Here is a 25,961-nt window from a genome sequence, read left to right on the forward strand (position 1 = left end):
TAAGGTTACTTAGAAAAAAGTTGCGTAAATCTAAATTATTTGTTGTTTGTGAAAAACAGTGGTGTGCCTTTTAATAAAATCTTAACAAGTATCAATCACTAAAGGCAGATATAATTTATTGACAGAGTTTAGGCAGATTTTTGTATATCGCTAGCCCAAAGCAACGGTGAGATAAACCAGGAATTTCTGATTTTGAGATACACACGCAGATATGTCATTAATTTAAAAAAATTACCGTATTCATTATCTACTTCAAATAATTCGATTCAGCCAGACCCTTTGCAATCTTCAAAGTCCGAATATGTTCTTCCGAGATATCGCACTAATTATTATTATTATGGATAACTTATGTAGCGCCATTTTCGTATTATAATACATACCTCAAGGGCGCTTTACAGTGATTATATAGTTTTTTTTTTTTATTGAAGTTTTTAAATTTGTAATTGAATTAAAACAATTTATTTTGTTGACACATGCTACGGATTTATTCGGATTAAGAGAACAAGTGGGTTTTAAGTTTTTTCCGAAACATCACTTCACTTTTACAGCCTCGCACCTCTGCTGGGAGAGCATTCCATGCCATAGGCCCTGCGACCGCAAATGCGCGTTCACTAAATTTAGTGCGCTGTTTGCGTAGAGGTATAGTAACTTTTCCTCTCGCCGTAGACGTAGCTGATCTAAGCTTGTCAGTTAGTTCATCTGGAATGCATAGTTGCCTTAGATATTTCGGAGCAGAGTTGTGCAGTGACTTATACATAAGCCAACAGAGTTTGTATTCGACCCTCTGTGGAAAACGTAGCCAGTGTAGTTCCCGAAGTAGTGGAGTGATGTGACTAAACTTAGAGATTCCGAAAATAAGTCTCGCTGCAGCATTCAATACATATTATAGGCGAATTATTTTGTTCATTGGTAGACCTTCATTGGACTAGCGATATATTTGTATAGTAAAACAATAAACATTGAAAAACATATTTATTTGTAATATTTCCTACCCGATACTGACTCTTTTGGGTGGCAAATTTTAGCCACCTTGCCACACTAAAAATCTTACAGATATATGAAAACGCATCTCTAAGAAAAAGTAAGGAATGGAATATATAAAAAAAGACACGAAGTACTTGTGTTGTATACATAAAACTTCCAAAACACAAAATTCCGTTTTTTTCGTATTTTATTTAAGAAACCTACATATTTATAGCTAACAATCAGAAATATTGCATGAACTCAGAACCAAAAATAGGTTTCCAATATCCCATGTCGACCTTATCAGGAATCGAACCGGGACCTTGAGCATGGTAAGCGAACGCGCCGATCACTACACTACGAGACGGAATTATTTTTTTAATTTTATAATACGCCCAAGGGGCATTTACAAAAATAATGCTGGTAATTAATTACAAACATAGTATTTTTTTTAAATACGCAACAATAGGGTGTTTTTAAAGACATGTAGACCAAAAAATCACACTGCAATGCAAAATCAAAAGTAAAACTTTGCGTAATAAAAAAAAAAAAGAAAAATATGGATAGGTATAAAACATTATGAGTTCAGTATAAAAATATGCATTGAAAAAAAAAGGTATATAAAGTAAATAAGATGAATACTAGAATTAAAAAGCAAATTGAACATATTGTAAAAAAAATACAAAAAAATGGTATAAACAATGTTTTTTAAAAATAATTAATAAAAATTAAACTACACATACTTTCAGAAAGAGTATAAGATAATGCACATTAAAAACAGAGAAAAAAATATATTAAAATAATGCATAACTTAATTCAGCCACTCTCATTGATTGCAGATACATTGAGTTGCATTTGTTACTGCATCATTCATCGTGTGTGCTTTTTGCCTTTTTAATTACATATTTGTATGGTGCTTAAGACCGCTTACATTAGTGCCCAATTGAACATTATCCAGCCTAATGGCGCTGTTTACATACCGATGGATGCGAACTGCTGTTTCAATAAGCCATCATCCAGAAATGCAAAAGACGAAACAAAAGAATCGTCGAGACAATGCAAACATGCCGTGTTCAATATCCATTAAGAAGATATGTAGTCTTCATACGCAAACATCAGAGCTGCATCTAAACGTGGGTGAACCAGATATTTTTTTGAAAATAAATATTTGAGTCCGCAATACATATCGCAAATAGTCACCACTCAAAATATCTCATTTCTAGTTAAGTAAAAAGAATAAATTATTGAATGTCAAATCGGAAATCATAACAATGTTTGAGTATGTCCAAATGCTTGCAGACTGGCTGAATTTCCTCCCTAGGGAGTTATTCATATTTAAACTTATTTCAAAAGAGAGAGAAAACATTTTTAAGGCATTTACAGGGCTTATGACCTGTCATTGGCTGGTTTAAGTGGCCACTTTACACACTGTGTAACATTCACCATTCTGCCCATGTTCAAACATCCACATTTCCTCAACTCTTCCATCTGTTAACTTTTGTGACGTATAAGAGCTCATAAGCCCTGTAAATGACTAGACTTCCTTTGACTCCCTTCTCTCAAAAACGTTTTCCCTCTCGGTTGAAATATAGGATAGGGAGGAAATCCAGCCAGTCTGCAAACTCTCTGTTGAAATAAATTTAAAAAGGGAAATCATAAATTTCATATTTTGAATTTGAATCACGAAAGAAAAATGGTATCAGAAATATGGGTACTTCCCTTCATCAGAAATAAATTTTCTGTATCGGCTCGTTTTGCTTAAAAAAAACATTATTAACATATTTTGTACTCGTATACCGTACCTCCGAAGACGTCAAAGATTTTGAAAGGACCTATAAAATAGAATTTATCAACAAAAAAAACATCGATATTGACACGTTAATTGTGGATATCTATAATGTGTAAAAAACATCGCTCAAGTGTCAAAATCCAGGGAGAAAATACAGAAATACGTTCGTATGAAGAAAAGTCAGACCACGCATCCTCTTAATGTTCAGTTCATACCTACATATTCATAATATATGTATGCGAGTTTATTTTATGCGAGTCACGCAGGTTTTAAAACACATACATAAATTAACGCGGTTTCCTGTCTATAGGTTAGCTCAGGTATTTAACACGAATTGGATTATGTACATTCACGCATATTATTACTACACACACACACACGTGCAAAGTTCATAATACCTGTAAATATCATTTGTATATCAATGTAATAACATAGGTACTTAATTATGGGTATTCTGACACAAATATACAAAGGAACGTGTCTATAATGACACAGAAATATGCACGTGCATATCTTTACTATATACCTATAGTAGCGTATTTGTGAATTACAATCACGAAATTGAATAAGTACGAAATAACTCTTCGCTACTGATTAAAAAATACGCGTGGAATGAAAAAAATATTCATTATAAATCTTAATATTTAAATCAAATATTGATTTAAGTCAGTTAATTAGTTTAAACAAAATTTCGGGCAATTGTTTTTGAAATTTATAAAACAAATTAAATTAGTAGATTCAAATAAGTGTTAGATTGAAAGGTTAAGATTATAATACTGAGTTCTACAAAATAAACACCAAAAAAGTAAATTTCCAAAAAAATATGTATATATTATATTCGTACTAAACATTATTAAATGTCATTTAAATTGTTTCAAATCACGTCTTAAAAAACTTTTACAAGTCTAAAGCAACAGTGAGATAAACCCGAAATTTCGATTTTGAGATACACATTCAGATATGTTAATAAATTTAATTATTAATGTTTTCAAATGAAAAAATATTAATTTTAGATAGTAAACCTATGTGAAAATGTGCTGTTCATAATCTACTTCAAAAAAATTGATTCAGTCACTTCAGATTCAGCACTTTGTTCACCTCAAAGTCAGAATATGTTCGTCAGAGATACTCACTGTTGCTTAGCGCAAGGGATGTCTTTCTTAAACTCTCCTCACTTCCTTTCTTTTTTTTCCAATTTTCCTATTAATGACTACTATCGATAATAATTCATTTATATACACAGATCGCTAGTTCTATGTAGAATCAATTTGAATTGGTTTTTTTTCACATATACTTATACATACGCAAATGACAAAAAAAAATTGGATTTTTTTTATTTTAACTAGCGATAATCGAACCTGCGACGCGAATTGAGTTGGAACGAAATAGGATTTTGATTTATCGGACATTGGGTTTAAAAACCGCAACACTGCATCGGGTCCCGTATAAGTTTCTACTTTATATTAATGCCGCTTCGTCACAATCGCACGTATTCCTGAAAGGCTGCGAATCATTGCACCTCACTAAAACCCTTAACCGCAGACCTGAGTTATGATAATTGATGTTCTTGAACAATTCTCAATACACTGTGGTTTTGTGACCTCTGTTAAAGTCTAAATAAGAACACGTCGGAGATCAGATTCTCGATAAGTTATAAAGGATACGTCACGAATTACGAGAGGCGCGTCATAAAAATTGGAATATAAAGAACGGTCAAAAACAAAATAAGAATGAAAAAAATCACCATCGTCATTCAACCATTTCTGTCCACTGCTGATCATGTTTTGCGCTTTCTGCATCCATTCACCGGTAGTTCTCTCAATATCATCTGACCATCGTGTGGGGGGTATCCCTCTATTTATATTGTCTTGGCTAGCTTTTAGTCTATCTTTATATTTCTATTTTCTATTTTCTTTTATTTAGGAAACATACAGTACAGTTACAAAGTTTAATATTTATTGGTCTTTTAGTCTGGCAACATGTCCCGCAAATGACCATTTAAGCTTAGCCACCCTTTTAACTACGCCAGTTACTCTCGACCTTCTTCTTATACCGGTGTTTCTTATCCGGTCTGAGAGTTTTATAAGTAGCATGGCTCTTTCATGTTTTCTCTGTGCTACACGGGGCTTCCTTACATTCGATGAGTGCAGGTGTTTCTGCTCCGTAAGTCAATACTGGAAGTGCACATTGGGCATACATTCTGCGTTGAAGACTTTGAGGAATGTTGCTGTCGAAGAACTTCTTCAGATTGCCTTACGCCGCCCCCGCAAGACCGATTATCCTCTGAAGCTCAGCGGTTTGGTTATCTCTGAAGAGTAAAATGTTGTGGCCGAGATACTTATGTAAGGTTGCGATGGACAGGACACGTGGAAATAATTTCAATCGTTATCGAAGCAACATAAATTTAAATTTTTCAATACTATACTCCTGGTATATTAATATTAATTATAAAAAATGACGGAATATTAATTTTTTTAATGTTTTGAATCGGGTGTAGCGTTTCATTATCCACGAACCATCATCTTTTTATTTGAATCCTGTAATTTTGTATGCATCAGCAAACGTCTGCATCTCCTGCTCCATTCTTATGGAACAATGTTGATTTAATGCTGTCCTAAAATAAGTTCTACTACTCTTGCGAATGTAATACTCTGTATATGTGGGCTATAAATAAATAAAGATAAAAATTGTATAGCTTGTAGTATTTTGCGGTAGATAATACTAACATTTTTTGCATGTTGTGGCGTGCCGCTTTTAAGCTTGGTGGTTTTTTGTATCTCAGAAATTGCATGGCGAATGGGTATATTTTCTGGTGAGCGTTCTGCTGCGGCTATACGAACCGAGATATAGATAGACACGCTGCTATAATAATATATTGTATCACGAAGCATGAGTAATTGGCGCAATAGTCAATCGATTGGCGTGGAGGAAACCTATTGTTCGGTTCAAGAAAACAGGAAAGCGTTAATGAACAACTATTTAAGTAATGGCTTGTTTTTATACCCGTAACAATGCACGATCAAACCGCGAAAAGCGAAGCAAAAGAGTATTTCCTTTTCCTACACCTACATACGGAAAATGGCCGATAGCTTTTTTGTAAGGCTCATAGGTGATCTATATCAAGGCCTTTTCTATATCTACGAATACAGGCCAGGGGTGCTATTCTGATCCACTCTCGCGGTAAATACACGAGATAATACAGCCGCGAGAGCGTTTGGAATACCAGCCCTGAGGTCGCTATTTTTTGTATTCATCTGCTAGCCACATATAGCCAACGTGGTAAGTATTTAAGAAATCTTGGTAAGTTATGGATGTTAATGCATGAACATAATAAACTGTGGATGTTACACATAAAACTCGCATAAGCCTTGCAGGTGACTAGTGGACTAAATTATTCAACAATGTTTTCAGTTTGTCCAAATTTTTGTAAACAAGGACTGGATTCAACCCCCTAGGGAGCTGTTAATATTAACACATTACAACAGAGATGAAGAACTTTTAAGAGACGGGAATATACATTTTGTTCATTGTCTCTGTTTATTAAGTCTTCTTTGTGAATTCTCACATGTAAAAATATTTTAAAAAAAGTGTATTGTTAAGCGTCCTCGGTACGGGTAACAGTGAGGTCACATTATTTTTATTATTAATCATAGTGTATAATGGAAAAAAAAAAGAATAAATAAATAGAAGTCTAGGCATCCACGGGGCTTATGACATGCCATTGGCTGGCTTAAGTGGACACTTTACACACTGTGTAACATTCACCATTCTGCCTATATTTGAACATCTATATTCCTTCGGTTCTTCCATCTGTTGACGTTTGTGAAGTTAAAGAGCTGGAACCTTTATTGTTGGGGGAGAAATTTGTATGATTGATTTATTTCACCTACATGCTAGGCAACGTCTAGAGTGTGTAAAGTGACTACTGAAACCAGCTAATGACAGGTCATAAGCCCTGGGGATGCCTAGGCTTCTATATTCACTTCTCTAAAAAGTTCTTCATCTCTGTTAAAACATATTAAGACTAAATTATTCTTCTTCTACCTATGTGGTCTGTTCTCCAGCTAGTTGCAGGTTCTCAGCTGTCGTTCCATCTTTTGGGAGGTCTTCCCCGAGGACGAGTCCCGAGAGGCTGATTATTGAATGTAGTGTAATGTACGGGTGTATGGTGGTGTCCATAATTTGGTCATGACGTAACCAATCCCTTCTTTGCTGTCTACTCCAGCTTACTAGTTTCTCAGCCTAACATGTATCTCTTATTCTGGTGTTTTGTCTGCTATCATCCTCAGCGTCTTCATCTCAAAAGTTCTTAATACTTGTTTGATCTCGACTGTCTTCCCTTAATTCTAGTTTGAATTCCCTTTTCGAAAAGGTTTCTCATATTACCGATGTCGGTCATAAATCTAACAATATTTTTTACGAATTAGTTCCGTTATCGTGTGTTTTTTCATTTATAATAAATTGAAGTTATTAAATTACTAATTAATTACCCACACAAAAGCAATTATTGCGTCTACACGATCTCGTGAGCCTTTAATTACTTGGACCACGAGAATATCAACTTTCGATCGAGAGGAGTTTATTTCCAGCATGATCCAAGAAAAAATAGATTACAGAAAAATATATATAAATCACAATTATTTTAAAACGAGCATGACCCTCCGTTAGACACAATATTACTATTTTTTATAAACAAAAAAAACTGTGAAATTAAACATGTAATATATTTAGTTTATAAAAGTAAAATTCCGATGTATACAAACTTGGTTCTGCGCGTCTTCTGGTATATTATAATTCTATGTACGTCAATGATTTTATATTTATGTATGACAAGCGGACCCGACAGACGTTGTCCTGCCCGTCTGCCATTAGCTTACAAAAAGACTTTTCATTGATGAAGGTACCTAGGTACTTGTTAATGGTTGAATTCCAAAACAAAAAATAATTAATTTTCAAATATAGAATTCTATTTGCACATGTCAAACTCGGCTCTTCTCTCCAACAGCGATGCACATTATTCATGAATGCGGTTTTTAAAAAACGTATTGAATGTCAGCTAATATTATTTTAGTATTACCAAAAATCCAGTAAAAATAAATAAGTGGGAAGAAATAATAAGGAAAGAAGCAGATTAGAATCCATAAAAAGTGAATGTTGTTTGTAAACACAAAAAAACAACAGTCTTTAATTTTGTTTGTATATTATGCATTCTTCTCGAATACAGCCCTGGTAGGTCGATGAAAAAATATTTAAGCGTCTAACTTTTTTTTTACAGATTCGATTGAAAATTTATTTACGAACACGCGCAACGCAAAGATCTACATTTCGCTGAAAACCGTACATAAATCGGTTAAGCCGTTTAGAAGGAGTTTAGTGACATCACACGTACAGAAGAATTATATATATCAAGATATTTTCGTTGAATCTTCAAATCCGTTACTGTTCGCCCCGCTGCGCGTTGCGCGTTGCGTTGGCCCCGCGTAGATATTTTTGTAACGCGTCGTTAAAAGCAATGCACCCATAAAGCCACTATTATACGATCGAGATAATAAAATTGCAATCATGTCCGCCCGAAGTGCAGCATAAAACAGAACTCGCTTTTAACAGCGCATTACCTAAAAGAACATAACAGTTGTTCACTTAAAAGCAAAACGGGAATCGTTAAAAAATTATCCATAGTGGGTCGAGATAAATTCATTTAGTCATGCTTCGCGATTTTATTGAGATTTTTTTTTGATTTACCCAAATATTTCAATTTCGAGGGCCATTGTCGACGAGTTGTAAATATAACTCATTATTGGAATTTACAGATATTTGTACCAAATCATGTTTTTATTTCAGAATTTAATGACAAAGGAAGCAATCACGTTCAAACAAATCACTATGATCTTTCTATCAGAAAACATGTTCTCCCTTCTAAAGATATTTTCTTTGAAGAAGAAATTTAATAAATCCATGGCAAATGTTCAAAGCGAAGAAATTATTTGAAAAAAATATTGGAGGGTTTGCGCAAGAAAATATATGCCAAAAGGTAAGTGTGGTATTTAGGTAAGAAACATATTGGTACTGAATAGATTAATATTGAATTAAATATTTATTCTACTGAGGTTCCCTGTGAAGGATATTGAATTTTTGCGGTGAACGCAAAATAAAAGCTTTGAGGAATTTATTTAAGTCCTTTATATAAAAATTCGGCAAGAATTTCTTCAACCCTTTCGCTAATACATTCAAAGCATGTATTGATGAAAGCAATGATTCGGTAGATAAGGAAATACTTTTTAATGAGACATTTTTCCTTGCTTTATATACTATAAACGAGCCTTATATTTATTGTATAAGGTGTTCCTTATAACTGCTTTAACTATTTTGTGAGAATATGGCAAAATAGTCGGCTGTGGCCTTGTTAAGAGGAATGCGGTCTGACTATTCTTCACACAAACGTATTCTCGTATTTTTTCCCTAGATTATGGCACTAGAGCAGTGATTTTTCAACACACTTTAGATATCTTTATCATTGGCGTGTCTCTATCGTTTTGCCTTGTTGATAAATTGTTTCTCAGGTGAGCTAGGACCACCCAAAAAGCGCACAAATTTATCTAACGTACGGTATATACAGGTGTTCTTTAAACCCTGCCACATCCGAAACCATGATGATCAGTATGGGCAAGAAGACATATTAGCATATTTAAAAAATATTTAGAACAAAGAAAAGTTTTAAAAATAAAATATTTAAAAAAAAAAACAAATGGTTGCTTACTTCTGCAGGGGAGAAGTGAGGGGAGCGCGGCGCAGTATCAGACTCTCCCCTCCCTGCTCCTCGTTTCTCCCCTGCAGAAGTAAGCAACCATTTGCTTTTTTAAATATTTTATTTTTCAAAATTTTATTCTTTCTAAAAAAATATTTTAATGTGCCAATATGTCTTCTTGCTCATACTGATCATCGTGGTTTCAGATGTGACAGGGTTTAGTGAACACCCTGTATAAGAAATAATTTTAAAAAAACAGACAAGGTACCGATAAATAAAATTTCATTCTGATACACTTTCGAAAAAAAGCTTTTTAGTATGAGCGAAATCGATAGGAAGACCCTCCGTCTTTAAAACGGTTTTCAGGTACTTATGTATGTATGTGGAGGGAGTGATTTCACAGCTACAGACGGTGCTAAAGGAATAATAATAGTATATTATTAATAGTAATCATAAGATTTGTAATTTTCATAATGTTTACGACAAATTCCACGGACGAAATAGTTTTAGTCTATGATTTATGACACGAGCAATTAAATATGATTGTTGTTATTCAAGAGCAGAACGTTGACTTTTAACAATGTATTCTTATTTTGGATTTACGGCCGATATATTTACAAAAAAAATCAACAAAAAACAAAATAGCTGGAATCAACATAACCAACTCTCTAGACGGTAAAAACTGCCTCTTTTCAACAAAAGAACAATTCACCCAACCTACCGCAGTCGGACAAAAGAACATTAAGAAAAGGCAAACGAAACATCCCCAGAGATATAAAATCAGCAAGGGTAGAATGTAGGTAAGCGATGATGGAATGATTAGCATTAGAATTGTGAATTAAATTAAATTTAAAATAGCAATAGCAACAAAAAATACCCGTGTAAATCCTAGATAAATATGTACTTTCTTTTAATGAAATGCTAGGCATTGGTAATAATAAAATATCATTACAATTGTTAATATAGCATACTTCAAAATCGATCTACTCTACTTTATTACCCTATCTTCAACCTTCTTACAATATTATTTTATTATTTTCTTGTATTTTTTCCTTAGTAACATGCAGGCGCGAATCGTCGAAAAAAAAATGTTATTTATTATAAATTATCTTTATCACCATCATCATTCACTTTCCGCACTGGATTGGTACACCAATCGTAGCATAACTCGATCAATTTTGTTACATGAAGCTTCAGGTACCAGTCCAGGGATTATGAAATATTCTAGTGTGAAAACACACTTTTAAATATTTTTTCATATCAACCATGTCGGGAATCGAACCCAAGACCTCTTGCATGGTAGGCAAACGCGCTAACCATTACACCACGAGGCCGACTTTAGGCAGAAATTATCTTCACCGTTTATATATTCGTCCAAAAGTAAATATAAAGCGCGCCCAGCGCCCAGCCCATTCCCAGTTAATGAAGAAACTAGCAGATTCTTCATAAAAATATGTATGTATTGTATTTATATTCCTAAAACCCAGTTGCTGTTATTTTTTTCTTAAGTAAGCTTGCAGATTAAAGATAATTTTTGAAGATTGCCTATTTAAAAAATAATATTTCAAAGAAGATTTCCTGAGGCCTATATTTATTTAATTTTATACAGTTGACATAGAACACGTGGCGCTCGACGCGCCCCTTTTTGGCATTATTAATTTCTAGGAGTCTGCACATACATTGGTGTCGACATTTCAATCAAAATGAAAATAATGTTTATTGAATCTCACTGTAGTATTTTCAAATACACTTTTGTACAATTGTTGTATCAAAATAATAGTAATTAAAGTAATAATAATTGCTGTTTGAGCTGATTTGATAGGGTAATAATCTCTCGGTGTCATCAGCTGAAGTAGAAAAATGATGCTCACAAAACCACAGAAAAAATAGCCATTTATAATTATGTTACTTATATGCACCTTTATGTATGTAGGTACAAATTTATAAATATTTTCTTGTAAGAAGAAAAATCACCGCTCGCTACTTAACTGGTAACATGTAAACAATTTCAACTACCCATTCTACACTTTTTTATTCATGTTATTTCTATTGTTTTTCCTATCAATTTTTTTTTTTAAATAAGAGTATTAATGTTCCATTTAAAAAAAAATATCAACAAAATACATAGTGGGCCTTATTTATAAACCTGGTATGAAGTTACGTGTAGGCATAGTGGTAAAATAAGGATGGGAATACCATCCTTATTCTACCAATGTAAAAAGGATGGTATTTTTATCCGTATTCTACCACTTTACCTAGGCGTAACCTTTTGCCAAGATTATGAGTAAGGCTCACTAGGATTCAGTATTTTAAATAGCAACTTTTGAGTAAATGGGTCGCAACTTAGAAATGAGAATAATGTCACTGTTTTTAATCTGTTCTGATTATATTATAGTTCTAACAGGTCTAATAACTAATTTACACGTTGCGATTGTATTAGACACTATTAGATGCTCTTAATATTTAACCTTTATTTTGCAGGAGACATAACTGCGACTAATTTTGTTTGTAAACTTTACTACCTAATTTATGATTAACTTGTCTCTTAAAATGATCTTTTGGCGTTTAATGTATATAAAATATCAGGACGTAAGTGGGTATTACACAGTACACATGATTAAATTAAAATAAATTCCAATAATTACATTTTTCACAATACATATTGCAATTGAAAGTATTTCCTCCACATGCCCAAAACCGTTTTAAAGACTGTGGGTCTTCCTATCGGTTTCGCTCATGCAAAAAAGCAATGGTTTTTTTATGAATAAACGAGTTACTAGATTGAAATTTTCAAACGATTTTAATTCAATTTAACTTTACTACTTACACTGCCTTTTTTAATGTTACTTGTGCTATATATATGCGAAGGGCCTTCGTCGGATATTGTTATTAATCCTTATGACCATATTGTAAACTCTAATTGTAGCAAAAACAGTATCCATTAAAGTAATGTCATAAATATATTATACATTTCGTTAAATACATGTTTTCTTCTATTTAACTATTTCTTTTTTATTTTACATTTTAGGTCTAAATTTTATTACGTACTTTTAGTTTCAATTTTAAAGCAGATAAAAATTTAAATTTTTGTTATTTTTTTTGCTGTTTTGTTGTTGTTTATGAGCAGCTACTATTTATTTTCTAAAGTTACAAAATCGTAATGCACATGTTCATTGTTTAGTTAAATTGTATTTTCCGCTCCTTTATAATAAAAAAAAATATTTTAACCCATTTAATCTGGTTTTGTTGAGTCTTTTTTCTTCTTATTACTATTTTTATTTTTTAAAGCATTTAAATCAAAATATAATATGTAAAATATAATGTCTGTACTCTTTTATTTTAATCTTAATTAACACCATTATGTCTGAGCACTCGATAACAAACTGTTATTTAATAGTTTATCGGGAAAAATATGTTTTTATACTTTAATATTGCAATAACATGTGTATTTTATTGAATAAAGACTCTATAATAATAAATGTTTATTAGCAACTAATTGAAATTATAAGTGTCTGGAATAAAACGTTTTAACACGAAATTTTAAGCAGCCTTAGATTAATTAATTTATAAAAGATAATGGTATTAACCGTATTGACGTTTCGAATCCTGAAAATAAAAACGGGAGATAATACTTAAAAAATCCTAGATAATTAAATGAAACTTTGATATTCACAGAGAAAAAAAAACGTGATGGAAAAAACGACATCTGCGCGTCATCCAGTCCGCACGGTGTCCGTTTGAGATCCCATAATCCCTTCCAATGACTAAAATCCCAGGAAATTGTTATATAAATTCTCAGGGCCAATTTATTCGTAGCGCTCTATAGAAAAAACCACCCTTGAGGGGGAGCAAATGAAAATATACGACCCTTAAAATTCGACAGGGAGTCTCCCCCTATATCCGCAACACAAACTCTCAACCTTTTGTTAACAGATACGTACAATATATTATTTAACTTAATTTGCTGGAAGGGATGTGAAAAAAAGAAAAATCTTCTTTCAGGTATCCTCGCTCGGTACATCTAGTTATATCAGGTAAATTACCTCGCAGTTTTATGAAGGTTCTTATCATTACTGAAGGGCGTTCACAACCTCTAAGGTAAAGACATAATACAGAAATAAATTTACACGATTACTGTGTTATTCTGCTGATAAATACAAATAACCGAATCTATAAAATTATTGTACGGTAAACATTTAATAAGCTTGTTGTCTTTCTTGCAATGCACGAAAATATACATAATAATAAAAATATACTATCCATAAGTACATTCAAAATTATTTTAACTTTAATTAGTCCATCGGCACCGCTAGGAACTAGAAAAATAAAAAAAATAGAAGGAAATTACATTTACTAATCACATTTTTCAGGCGTTGCCTAGTGTGTAGGTGAAATAATTCAATCAGATGAATTTCACAGGCATAACCAAAGGTTTCGCTCTTCGACTTCACAAACATCTACATATGAAAGAATTGAAGGAATATAGATGTTCAAATATGGGCAGAATGGTGAGTGTTACACAGTGCGTAGAGTGGCAAGTCATAAGCCCTGTAGATGCCTAGACTTATATATTACCTTTTCTAACATGTTCTTCATCTCTGTTGTAATACGTTAATATTAACAGCTCCCTGAGGAGTTGAAACCAATCCCTGTCTACAAAAATTTGGACAAACTCAAAATATTGTTTCTAAATTATAAAATAAATTACTAAAAAATGGAAGAATTTTCAATGCATATTATATAATATTATTAAGAATGTTAATCATTTTTTTTACAGTAAGTACACAGTGATTTTAACGTTTTGAAAATGTAATGAATAAATTATTATCATGGTGATTCATCTCTTCGTAAAACAATGTTCAATGACGGCAGACATCAGTCGTTTATTACTGTTTAAAACGAATAATCTAAAAATAAGCGAAAACAAGGATTTGCAATGCAGTTTACACTGATTTGCTCACCCTTTGCTCTATACAATAATTACTACAGCATGTCGTTCAATACAGCGCCTAGCAACAACGACTAACAACCCTTATGTGGAGGGAGAGCTCTAATCAAGCAAAGCGAACCCCAAATGTCAACAGAAATTCTCGCTATGTTTAATCTTAGTCCGAGCCGGTGCCACCGATTTTTTCGGTCCATTTTAATCCATTTCCACCCTACACAGTGTAAAATTTATCGTGTCCCTTTTCACCCCATTTTTTTTAGCGCGGGCAACCCCATTAAGGGAATTGCCGGGGGTAGGGGGACGATTATTTATTTATCTGGCAACATTTCTGTGAATCGAGATGCTGGATGTATTTTTAAATTTAAACAACTTCGACAAATAAAAATTTAATGAGTCTTTCACGAGCGGGTTGAATGTTGATTATTCTGTAATCGCTTTAAATCAGATTTTGCCACGATAACGTGATTTGCGTTTGGATCAAAACGGAATAATAGCCCGCTATCAATTTTATTGAAAACAATAGCAATTCGGAGGGGAATTCAAGCGTTAGGTAATAATTTAAAATCCGAAGTACAATTAAGAGATGCAGTGAAATGAAAAAAATAAGCTATCTTTAGATTATCTTAAATTTGTAGTAAATAAGACGAGGACTGTGACACGGTACGAATTCGATATAGCTTATGCTTTATTTCTATATTTTTACTATTTTCTCAAACTTCGGACCTCTGATCCTTAGTCCGCGACATTACCAAAGGACCACAAATACACTAAACAATAATTATTTGGAAGAATATTTTTTTACCATAGCTGTCCTGAGGTTATTAGTGTCAACGTGACATTTCTCTTTTAAAAGTATTATTGCATTGACATTCTTACATGTGCTCCCTTTTTATAGAATATGTTTTGACACAAAGTATGCATTACGTCAAAACATTATTTATATTATTTTGCTTTAAATTTTGAATTTTTCTGTTTTTCTTTCTGCTCGTATTTTTTTGTTTTTTACTCAATTAATGTGAAATAGTACATTTCTCTTCAATTTAAATATGTGTGTTTTATCATTGAGTAGGATTTTTTAATATTCACGATCATTGCTTATTATGGCGAAGTCACCCTGGGTTACGGTATTTAAAAAAAGTATTTTAAAAGAAAAAATGCATATCTAAGAAAATATCATTGAAAGACATAAAATAAATCAAATTTACTACTTTAAATTGAACACTTAGTCTAGGTTTAGATATTTTTTATTCGATATTTTGAAGGTTCCAGATTTATCCCTTTACAAAAATCAACAGGTTCAAGAATCGAAAAAACACGTGCATTTAAAAATAGGCAGAATGGAAAATGTAACAGTGTAAAAGGATCACTTAAACAGCAAACAACTTCCACATTTCATTTTCTTTAAATACTTTTTTGTACCTTTTGGCAAACTTAATTATCAAATAATATTATTTATTTGACAAGCCTCTAGAAGCGGAAGTGTGGCACCCTAGAGGTTCTCCTGAGCTACAAACCCACGTGGGAGGCACATGAAAGCCTGCACGTGTCATGCCACTTCCGGTCACGTGACTAGCAGAGAGGGTAGGCACGCACGAAAGGGGTTAATAATTATTTATACGCGAAGACAAACAAACATAATGCTCAGTCAAATTGGGGGAGGTTTGATTTCACAGAAACTGGCAATTTTAAAAGACATATAAATATTGGAAAGTAAAATATTGTACGAAATTTGGCTTATTATAGGAATAAGATTCGAACAACGAAAAAATAATTAAACACTGAATAGCGTAGAATCCTTCACGGAGCATGTTTTTCTAGTGAGAAGGGCTCTGAAATCAACTTTGTATATAATATTTCATAAATGTTTTTTTAAAGGAATATTTTGCTAAGCCTCTTTTTAGGGGCTTATCAACAGGTGGAAAAGAGAGGAAAGGAAGGAAGTTATGAAAACTCCACAACATCCACACCAGTTTTTTTTCTCCGTACAACTGGTGGGAATCGAACTCGCTACGCCAGATTCACAGTTTGCCCTCTCGTGGAGGATTAAAACGCGATCCAGTGATCACTATCAATGTGGAAGATCAGTGTTACTGGCAATTTAATGTGAAAAATGTTTTCTTACGCGCGGTAAAACTTAGAGCAATAAGTTATACGGCGAAGTTTCTTGATGTATGATAAAATTAATGATATTTACAAAACGATTGTAATAAAAACGAACATCTTCGAACGACGTCACTAGTTCTTCCGAATCAACCGATGATAATGATGTGATAAGATTTCCGGTTTACGGAAACCTAATTCACCAATCGGCAGAACATTGTTCTTGCTCTAACTATAATGCTTTTTGTTCATCTATTGATATATTTTACATGCCCCTTAATTTATCTAAAAATAAATTAACTCATTAATTCTGGCTGCGATACGATTCCACTTGCTAATTAATGATGCTCACACTTATACACATCTGAACACTTACTCCCACACAAACACACCTCTACACTTACTCTCATACAAATACACATTAACACACCCTTTTATTGTACCACAATTTAATATGTATGATTTTTTTTTAGAAACCTCGCTGGTCTATCTTTAAACCGTATCTTTTTTATGCTATTATATCATTGTCGACTGTTTGTTTCTGTAAAATAAATCAATACTGAAGATAACTTGTGACATCACACGCGGAGTAATTTAAAAATCATTGAACTTTAAAAAATCATAGCGCTGATAATACGATAAAAAAATAGTTTTATTTGATAGTCTATTAACAAATAAAATAAAAATAAAAAACCACTGAACTTCCTAGCGTGGCAACACCGATCCGACGCTCCAACGCAACTCGAAACGATCGCGACATTATCTACAGACTGACCTTCCTGACCCTGACCACACAGCCCGGTTCCAGTGCATAAAAGTTATAAGTATAAAAAATAAAAAAACTTATTTAAAAATAATTAAGAAAACAATTGTTATAAAACCCAAACGCCAGAACAAGCGTGGGCTACCAACATAAAAATGATATAGTTTTGTAAAGAATATATATTTGGCTAGATGCATGCAAAAAATAGGGCAGATTGGTTAAGATAATAACGAGATATGATTATTTTCCTTCGTGTACCTGAGGAATAACGCTGGTACTGAGGGGTTAATTCAACAGTGTTCTTGTGTATCCATTCCAAAATAAATATTTTGAAACATAATCCAAATTTATCTTATGGGCCTGCCACACACTCGACGAGTGGCGTGGGAAGTAGCGAGGAAAGGAGACAGAGACGTAGTGTGGCAACATTACTCGCCATGCCGCACGTCATGCTCCTCGTCGTGCCCACCGCTCCCTATTTTCACGGTTTTTGAGCGCGAGTCAAAGGACCGGCAGTATGAGCGCGAGTGTCTGGCCATATAATCACGCGGTCGCAGTACGCATCGAGCGCTCACAAAAGACGTGCGCGTCATTTTTTAATGATGTATATTGCTTTGTATGACATTGATATAATTAGCTATACTAAAAATGCATAGCGCGCACGCTGCCACAGTTTCATCGTCCATTGTATAGAAAGATAAATGACAAGTGCGGAGCGTCGCGATCAATTGCGCGAGTAGAGCAGTGTGTGGGCGGTGAGGGCAACATCGGGCGAGAGGGCGGCAGCGCGAGGAGCAAAGGGAGGAGCAGCGCAAGGAGCATAGTGTGGCGGGGCCATAACTGGGTACCAGGATGATTTTAAACGCATCATATTATCTCTGCTACTCCAAATAATCGGCTTTGACCGAAATCCACATTGAAACGGGGCATAAGTTTTCCATCGAGCCGATAATCTTAGGGATAGGGTTACCAAAAAGTCCCTAACTCGATTGGTAAAGAAGCGATCAAGATCAACAAACATCCGGACAATATAAACAGAGTGCATGTCGGTCGCGTGATGCACTGGTTATTGCGTTTCTCTGTTACTTTCAATATTCCTGCATTGAAATATTATGTACATTAATATTTCATTGAATTTAGCGGTTTCGTTTAGCTCGCATTAGTTAATGGTAATCACATTTCATCACGATTGCATCTAAAATTGTTAGTGCGAATTATTCCATAACCGGAGTTTATCTGCATCCCGTTTGTGTAACATGTATAACAAAGTCATGTCGAAATGCAAACATAAACATTGATAAGACTTTATGTATTCAAAATATTAGCTCTGCAAACATTGCCGACTACTATCTTTTAAAAGTTAAGCGTGGGATGTAAACATGTCGGGACTTCTATTTAAACAATAGTTAATGTGTTTAATAATTAAATACAGAGAATAAAATGAAATAAATTGACAGGCGCCGCGCCGTGACGCAGTTGGTTCACTGTGTACCTATGCACTGATTTTTAAAAACTGACTCGGGATTACCAATTAATATGGCTTGTCGGTAAAGATCCTTTACATGAAAACATTTGATAATACTACATAGTTGTTTAATAACAATTATGGCTAACTTAAATATAAGGGACGAAAAAAAAATTACATATAATTTATGTTTTCAAATAATATTTAGAAAAATGAAAAAAAAGCAAAAAAAAAGGTTATGATATCGCAATTATAAAATAAATACAAAACCGGAATACCAAAATTTAAAACAGAAGTGTTTTAAACAGAAGATTTAACACACAAAGTAACAAAAGCAAAATAAGAGAGTGGCTACTCGATCAAAAGTTTATATATGAATAGTTATTAAACTATCCAAAAAAAAAACCTTTTTTTGTATTTATAAAACTGATCTTTCCGGCTGTTAATTATGTATATCTGTAAATTCATTGATTTTATAAATTTTATATGTAAGTAACAATTAAAATCTCCAACAACAAGCCAAAGCAAGGCGCTTGGTGAGATTTTCGTTATTGTAGCAAAAAAAAAAATACTAATGTAAATAAAAAATAACTTAAGGTTACGCATCTATTCCTCAAATAACATCATGATGGTTGCCGAAACGTCGGTAAACAGTACGAAGGACACACGGCATAGTAATAAAGAAAACCTTATTGTGCATATCAAATACATAAACGCTTAAATATGAAAACGATAACTTACCGGATGCCTTGCAGCGGCCACTGCTGCAGCGGCCGCCGCAGCATTCATGGCACCAGCGCTCGGATACATGGCTCCGACGAGGATCTGGTCTCCAGAGACGCCTACCCGACCCTGCTATCCCGCATGGGCTAAGCGACTCAGGCCCGCGGCACTTCGCACAACTCCGACGCCACTTTGCCAAAACAACGACAAAAAAAACCTAAAATCTACAACAGAATGGAGTCTCGATTACCGAGATCGACTATTTGATTACACTTTCACTGATATTCACTTCACAATTAGCATTTTGCACACTTTTCACTTCACAGTCGTAATCCTCGCACTAATTAATCCTGGAAAGTTGCATTCGGTAGCTCGGAGAAAAGGCTTCCTTTACTAATGAATGGTGACTTCGATTCGCTGCGATAAGTCTTAGCCTTATCTGGTGACGTCATAAATGTCTTCTGCAAATAAAAAAAATGACGTCAGTATAAAATATATAAATATGATAAGAAAGTATTGATTATGCTCATCATCACTGGCGGCTCCTGACCGAAAACATTGGCAGTGCATTTCTTTACATTTTGTCAACTTGTAACTTGTATATTAAGTTCAATAACATTATAACAATATGACATGATAAACGGGCAATAGTATGACAGATGACAGCCCGCGCATAGGAACCAGGAACGCTAAATTCGCGTAACATTATACGCACGTTATAGGATACGAAATCAACTAAATTCGTACTAATATCATGTCATTACGCATGTTCAAAGTGACATTGCAACCGCACTTTAAATTTCAAATGTGCGCATGCGTTGACAATGCCCGGAGTGTGTATATTATCTTCTCTCTCTAACGCACGATTCACCGGTATGAAGCGTTGTCTATCTCGCTCAAATGACGATCTTAGGAGAAATTACATATTTCATACAAATTCGGGGTAAAGAATTGTGCAAAACAGAACATGCACAGGGACGATTGCGCATGCGTAGACAAGATATGAAAATCGTCCGCTAGAGTCGATCTCACTAGATCTTTCGGCGCTAGTATTGAATATTATGATGTTTGCGAGTATAATATTGCAACGAATCCCTGTTTTTTTGTAGCTACCTATAACATATTTTTACTATCAATAAAATTAATAATTTATTTGCACATATTTTTACTTAACAGTGCACTGCACTTATGCACATACTAAGGAACCGCCTCTGCTCATCATGTAAACAATTGAGCTCAAAAACTGACGACGAGAAAAATACGGTACGACGCGACGCACAGTGTTTTGACCCATACAAGCTACAAGATAAAAAGTCACTTTTGAATTCTTAAACGATGACGTCATGGGGGCATTACCAGATAGTTAGTGTGACGATTGTAAGCCTAATTGGGGTGAATAATGCTTAGGGTGATTCATACCAGAATATGAAAGTCGGATAATTGGTTTTTGAAAGCCTAATTACATTTATTTACATTTTGGCGTCCGACGTGTAACGGTTGTTTATCAAGTTTAAAGTTTTTTATTTCGATTTAAAAAAAAATGGAAGCTATTTTGGAAGGTATGTTGTATGGTTTTTTTTTAAATATTTTAATGTATTTCATTTAGGTATTTAAAAAAACAATAATTTAACTTATGTATTTTTCAGTAGTTAAAAAAATATCAATTTCTAACTTCTCGAGAATTTATCTCGGAGAGTATATCAAAGTAGCAAAATATTATTTTTATTTTTCAATAGACCAATTTATTGTTAATTCATTACAGTTTCGATATTTTACCGCACGAAGTTGCATCTATCTTATTTTGTTATTTTACAGGTACCAGATACGAGATTTCCAGGCAAGAATTGTACGTAATGTGGAAGAGTTTGACGAAGAAAGAAAGGCTTCAAGGAGTGTTAAATAATATTGTTAGTAAATTTGATGTCGGTGAACTCGGTGCAAGTGGTGAAAAACTGTTAAAAAATCAAATTAAGCTTATTTGTTTAAATATAAGCAGAAAATGGACCGAATCTGGCTGTAAACTATATAGATTTGTTAAAAAAAAAAATTGAGTGGCTCTGGATATGTGAAAACTTTCGACAAAGTCCTTCAGTAGACATGAATGAACCATCTACGTCTACTGGAAGGCCCGCAAAGGATTTTGGGGCATGCAGTGATCAGGGCAAAAGGACAAAAGTGCGTGATTTAGTGAGTACGAAGACATCTGAAGAACTTTCGTTTGCCACGCAGGTATCTATTCGAGCATCAGGAAAACGCACAGTTGCCGATCTCCTTAAGAAAATTTTGAAAGCTACTCCCAATGAAGTAGTAAAAATACGTAGGGAACGTCAACAAGTAAACAAACAGCGGGCATTGACAATTGAGGAAGCGCTAAGTTTATACGTTGACTGTAAATTATCTTCGCATTCCTACAAAGTTATGCGTAAAAATGCCATAAAAACCGGACACAACATATATCCGGCATTTTATAGTTTAAGAAATGCAAAAAAAGCATGTTGCCTGAGCGAGGAATTTGTCAAAATAACGGAAACTAGTGCAGAAATCCAGCTACAAGTGATTTTAAATCATACGGTGGAACGATTGCTAAATGTAGAATCAGAAGTCTTAAAAGAAAGAGTTCCTTCAGGTTCTGTACTGACTCTTATATGCAAGTGGGGTGGAGATGGAAGCTCGGGACATAGTAATTATAAACAGAAATTTCACACAGAGCATGCAATAGATGAATTTTTATTTATTATGTCATTCGTTCCAATACAACTAAGGCTTAATGATGACCCTAATATAGTAATTTGGCAAAATTTAAGCCCTTCCTCAACCTCTTGTTGTCGTCCTATTAAATTTATTTTCGCCAAAGAAACTGATATTCTTACTAAGTCTGAAATCGAAAAACTTCAAGATGCAATTAAAAAACTTGAAAATTTTAATGTTAATATTGGAGGTGTAGTATTGTCCATAAAATTTAAAATGCTTTTAACAATGGTAGATGGTAAAATTTGCAACGTTTTGGCTGAAAATAAGTCAACCATGTCCTGTTATATTTGTGGCGCCAAACCCAGTGAAATGAACTCTATTAGTATTAATAGAGTTTTTCGACAAGAATTTTATTCCTTTGGCTTATCTACATTACATGCTCTTTTTATATTTCTCAAAACACATCTATTTGAAAATCACTTATAACATTTTTTTTATTTAAAAACCTTTAAGTTTTATCATCATCATACCATATCCGCTCCCTATGTGGAGCATATGGATTCCATAATCTGCCTCCGGCCAAGCGATCGACCTCCCGTACATCCTCCCAAGTTAAGTCCACGTACCGCAACTCTGACGCAAACTGCCCACAAATTGTCAACAGTGGACGACCAGGACGCCAAGAACCTGATGCCTTGTAACATAGGCAAGCATGGTTAAGGCTCTCGGAAGGCATACGTAGTACATGGCCTTGCCAGCCAAAACGCCTTGGATGACAGTAGATACCAAGGGTTGCTGTGTCCGTTGCCTCACTTCTGTGTTCCTTACAATGCCAAACTTTTAAGTTTATTTAAACCCTTTCAGTTATCATGTTTAACATATTAAAATCAGCTGTAAAATGGTTATTCTGACAAAACAAGTGAAGGCAGATTAGTTCTCTCGGGTGAAATCTTTATTTTATGCCTAAGTATCTAATATAATTTTCAATGATTTATTTTATAGGTTGACCGATTTATCAGTCAATAGAATTAAAGTAATAATTTCAATTATTTATGATCCTTAAATACATTATTGGATGCAGATATCAATTTCCAGAAAATTTATTTCGTTTATTAAATAACAAAATGTGACATATTTTTTATAAAATGAATTATTATTACATATTTAATAAAAAAAACCTCTTTTTAGGATTAAATGAATCGCATACGTGAGTTAAAAGTACATTCAGAATTTTTAGTTTCTAGCTTGTATGAAACGAAACACTGTGCGACGCCGCGCCGCCGCCATATCATCCTAGTCATATTTTTTTACAAAATTTTGGATAACCAAACAAAAACTGTCTTATTAGTTATAAATTTATACATACATTTCATATTTTACATAATGACACAAAAACACTCTGGAAAATTCTGCTTGTACTAGGAGTAGGTATAAAGGAAAAGTTATTATACCTCTACGCAAACAGCGCACTAAATTCGGCAAACGCGCTCTTGCGGTCGCAGGCCCTACGGCATGGAATTCTCTCCCAGCAGAGGTCCGAAACTGTGAGAATGAAGTGATGTTTTGAAAGAAACTTAAAACCCACTTGTTCTCTAAATCATTTGAATAAATCATGAGGGTGAAATTTAGTTTTAAGTTATTTTTTCCCTTAAATATTTCTTTCTTGCAATATGTAAATATAACAATTTTATTTTTAATTTTTATTATGGATTGTTTAAAGGATGGCAAGCGGATGTATGATTTTGTATCATATATTTGCTTGCTATCTTATTTCAGTTTTTATGTACATATTATTACTTGTTACTTTATTACTATTTGTTGCTGTATTATTGTTGTTAACATACCTATGTGTAAATATTTTTCTGTCCCAAAATGAGTTTGTTGTAACTCCTGGGAGTACAAAAAAAAAATTTGTATGATTTAATAAATAAAAAAATAAATAAAAAAATCCTTAGCATGTGGTGATAAAGTACATTGTTTTTCTCAAATGAAAAAAAAAAAAATTGGTATCTTTATATAATCATGGACTGGAATGGCATGGAATGCTCTCCCAGCAGAAGTCCGAAACTGTGAGAGTGAAGTGATGTTTCGGAAGAAACTTAAAACCCGCTTGTTCTCTAAATGGTTTAAATCAATCCTAAGCATGTGATGACTAAGAAAATTGTTTTTCTTAAATTAAAAAAAATAAATGAAATTGATATCTTTATATAATCACTTTGTAAAGCGCCATTGAGGTATTATATTACGAAAATGGCGCTATATAAGTTATCCATAATAATAATAATAATAGGCTCAGTATGAAAGGGTCGGCAAGCCAGAAATCTGAGTATGCCTAATGTTGCAATCGGTTCCTATGTGGACAAATGCCTGTTCTGCGAAACCGATTTGTTGCGGCTATATGTTTCCTATAAATAAAAATAATATTGAAGAAATATAAAAACAGTTATAGCCCAAATCGGTTGATAGATGCAGACATAGGGGAAAACCGAGAAAGACATGGCATGACCAAATCCAACAAATACAAAAGATGGACATGTTAAAAGTCGAAATAATCGTCGCGCGTGCATGAGAAGATGTATGAATGTAGAGGAAGCGAGATCTGTGTGCAAAGATACAGTAATGTAGCGTTCTATCCTCTCTGCCTACCCTTACGGGGAGACGGCGTGATGGTTTGTTTGTTCGTTCGTTTAAAGCATCAAACACCGTTGCTTTATTCATAATTTCGAACAAAACACACACTGAAAATATCTGGCTACCAAATATATCTGTGACGTGAGTATAATGTGCAATGTGCAATGTGCACCTCTGGTCGGGAGATTGCTGGTTTAGTAGCCATCATTAAACAACCTAAACGAAAATGACCACACCACGACCAAACCATCAACTAATTCCAACAACTAAACTCAACCATATCATTTTCCGGAACCGCTACTAATTTCGCAAAGTCGATCAAAATTAATTATTAGCGATGCGCTTAACCGATTCCTGGAAACAATCCAATATTTCATTACCGGTTATTACAATATCAGAAACATTTTACGTATGCAAAACCGGTAGTGAATTCGATAAACCAATGCACACGTTTCCGACTCAAACAAAAACACACGCTTACAATCATATAAGTTGTTTTTATATAAAAAATGTTTGTCGCAAGGGGCGTCATTAGCCGTTCACAATGGAGTCCTGGTGCCGAGCCTTATGTACGGATCAATGCGTGGAATCGGAAAAACAGGGATAAAAGTTGACTGAATGCTGTAAAAATGCGATCTCTGTGAGGTAAAACTATGAACAAATGTCGAGATCCTAAGCATTACCGTATAAAAGTAATTGAATCGAACTAAAATACTGACGAAATTAAGAAAGAATTTTAGCGATTGTTTATAATAATTATGGATAACTTATATAGCGCCAATTTCGTAATATAATACCTCAAGGGCGCTTTGCAAAGTGATTATATAAAGATATAAATCTAATTTTAACTTTTTCATTTAAGAAAAAAATGTACTTTTTCATATTACTTTTCCACCACATGCTAAGAATTTATTCAAATGATTTAGAGAACAAGTGAGTTTTAAGTTTCTTCCGAAATATCACTTCACTCTCACAGTTTCGGATTTCTGCTGGGAGAGCATTCCATGCCGTAGGGGCTGCGACCGCAAATGAACGTTCGCCGAATTTAGTGCGCTGTTTGCGTAGAGGTATAATAACTTTTCCTTTCGACGTAGATGTAGCTGATCTAAGCGTAAGACGTCTGTCAGCTAGTTCATCTGGAAT

General features: G+C 33.9%; 1 protein-coding gene across 1 annotated transcript in view; it reads right to left on the bottom strand.

The window, feature by feature from the left end:
* The window catches only part of LOC148280254 (TLE family member 5-like), a gene marked incomplete at its 3' end in the record, with an annotated part of 109,960 nt that overhangs the window by 46,242 nt on the left and 37,757 nt on the right, over window positions 1–25,961 (bottom strand). Inside the window, exon 2 of the mRNA XM_088228661.1 lies at window positions 19,515–19,957. Within this exon, the coding sequence (XP_088084787.1) occupies window positions 19,515–19,583 (69 nt within the window). The remainder of the gene's footprint in view (window positions 1–19,514; window positions 19,958–25,961) is intronic.

This window comes from Micrasema longulum, unplaced genomic scaffold (genome assembly GCF_059751315.1).
Source record: "Micrasema longulum isolate JH-2025_06_02 unplaced genomic scaffold, ASM5975131v1 h1tg000600l, whole genome shotgun sequence".
Taxonomy (NCBI): domain Eukaryota; kingdom Metazoa; phylum Arthropoda; class Insecta; order Trichoptera; family Brachycentridae; genus Micrasema; species Micrasema longulum.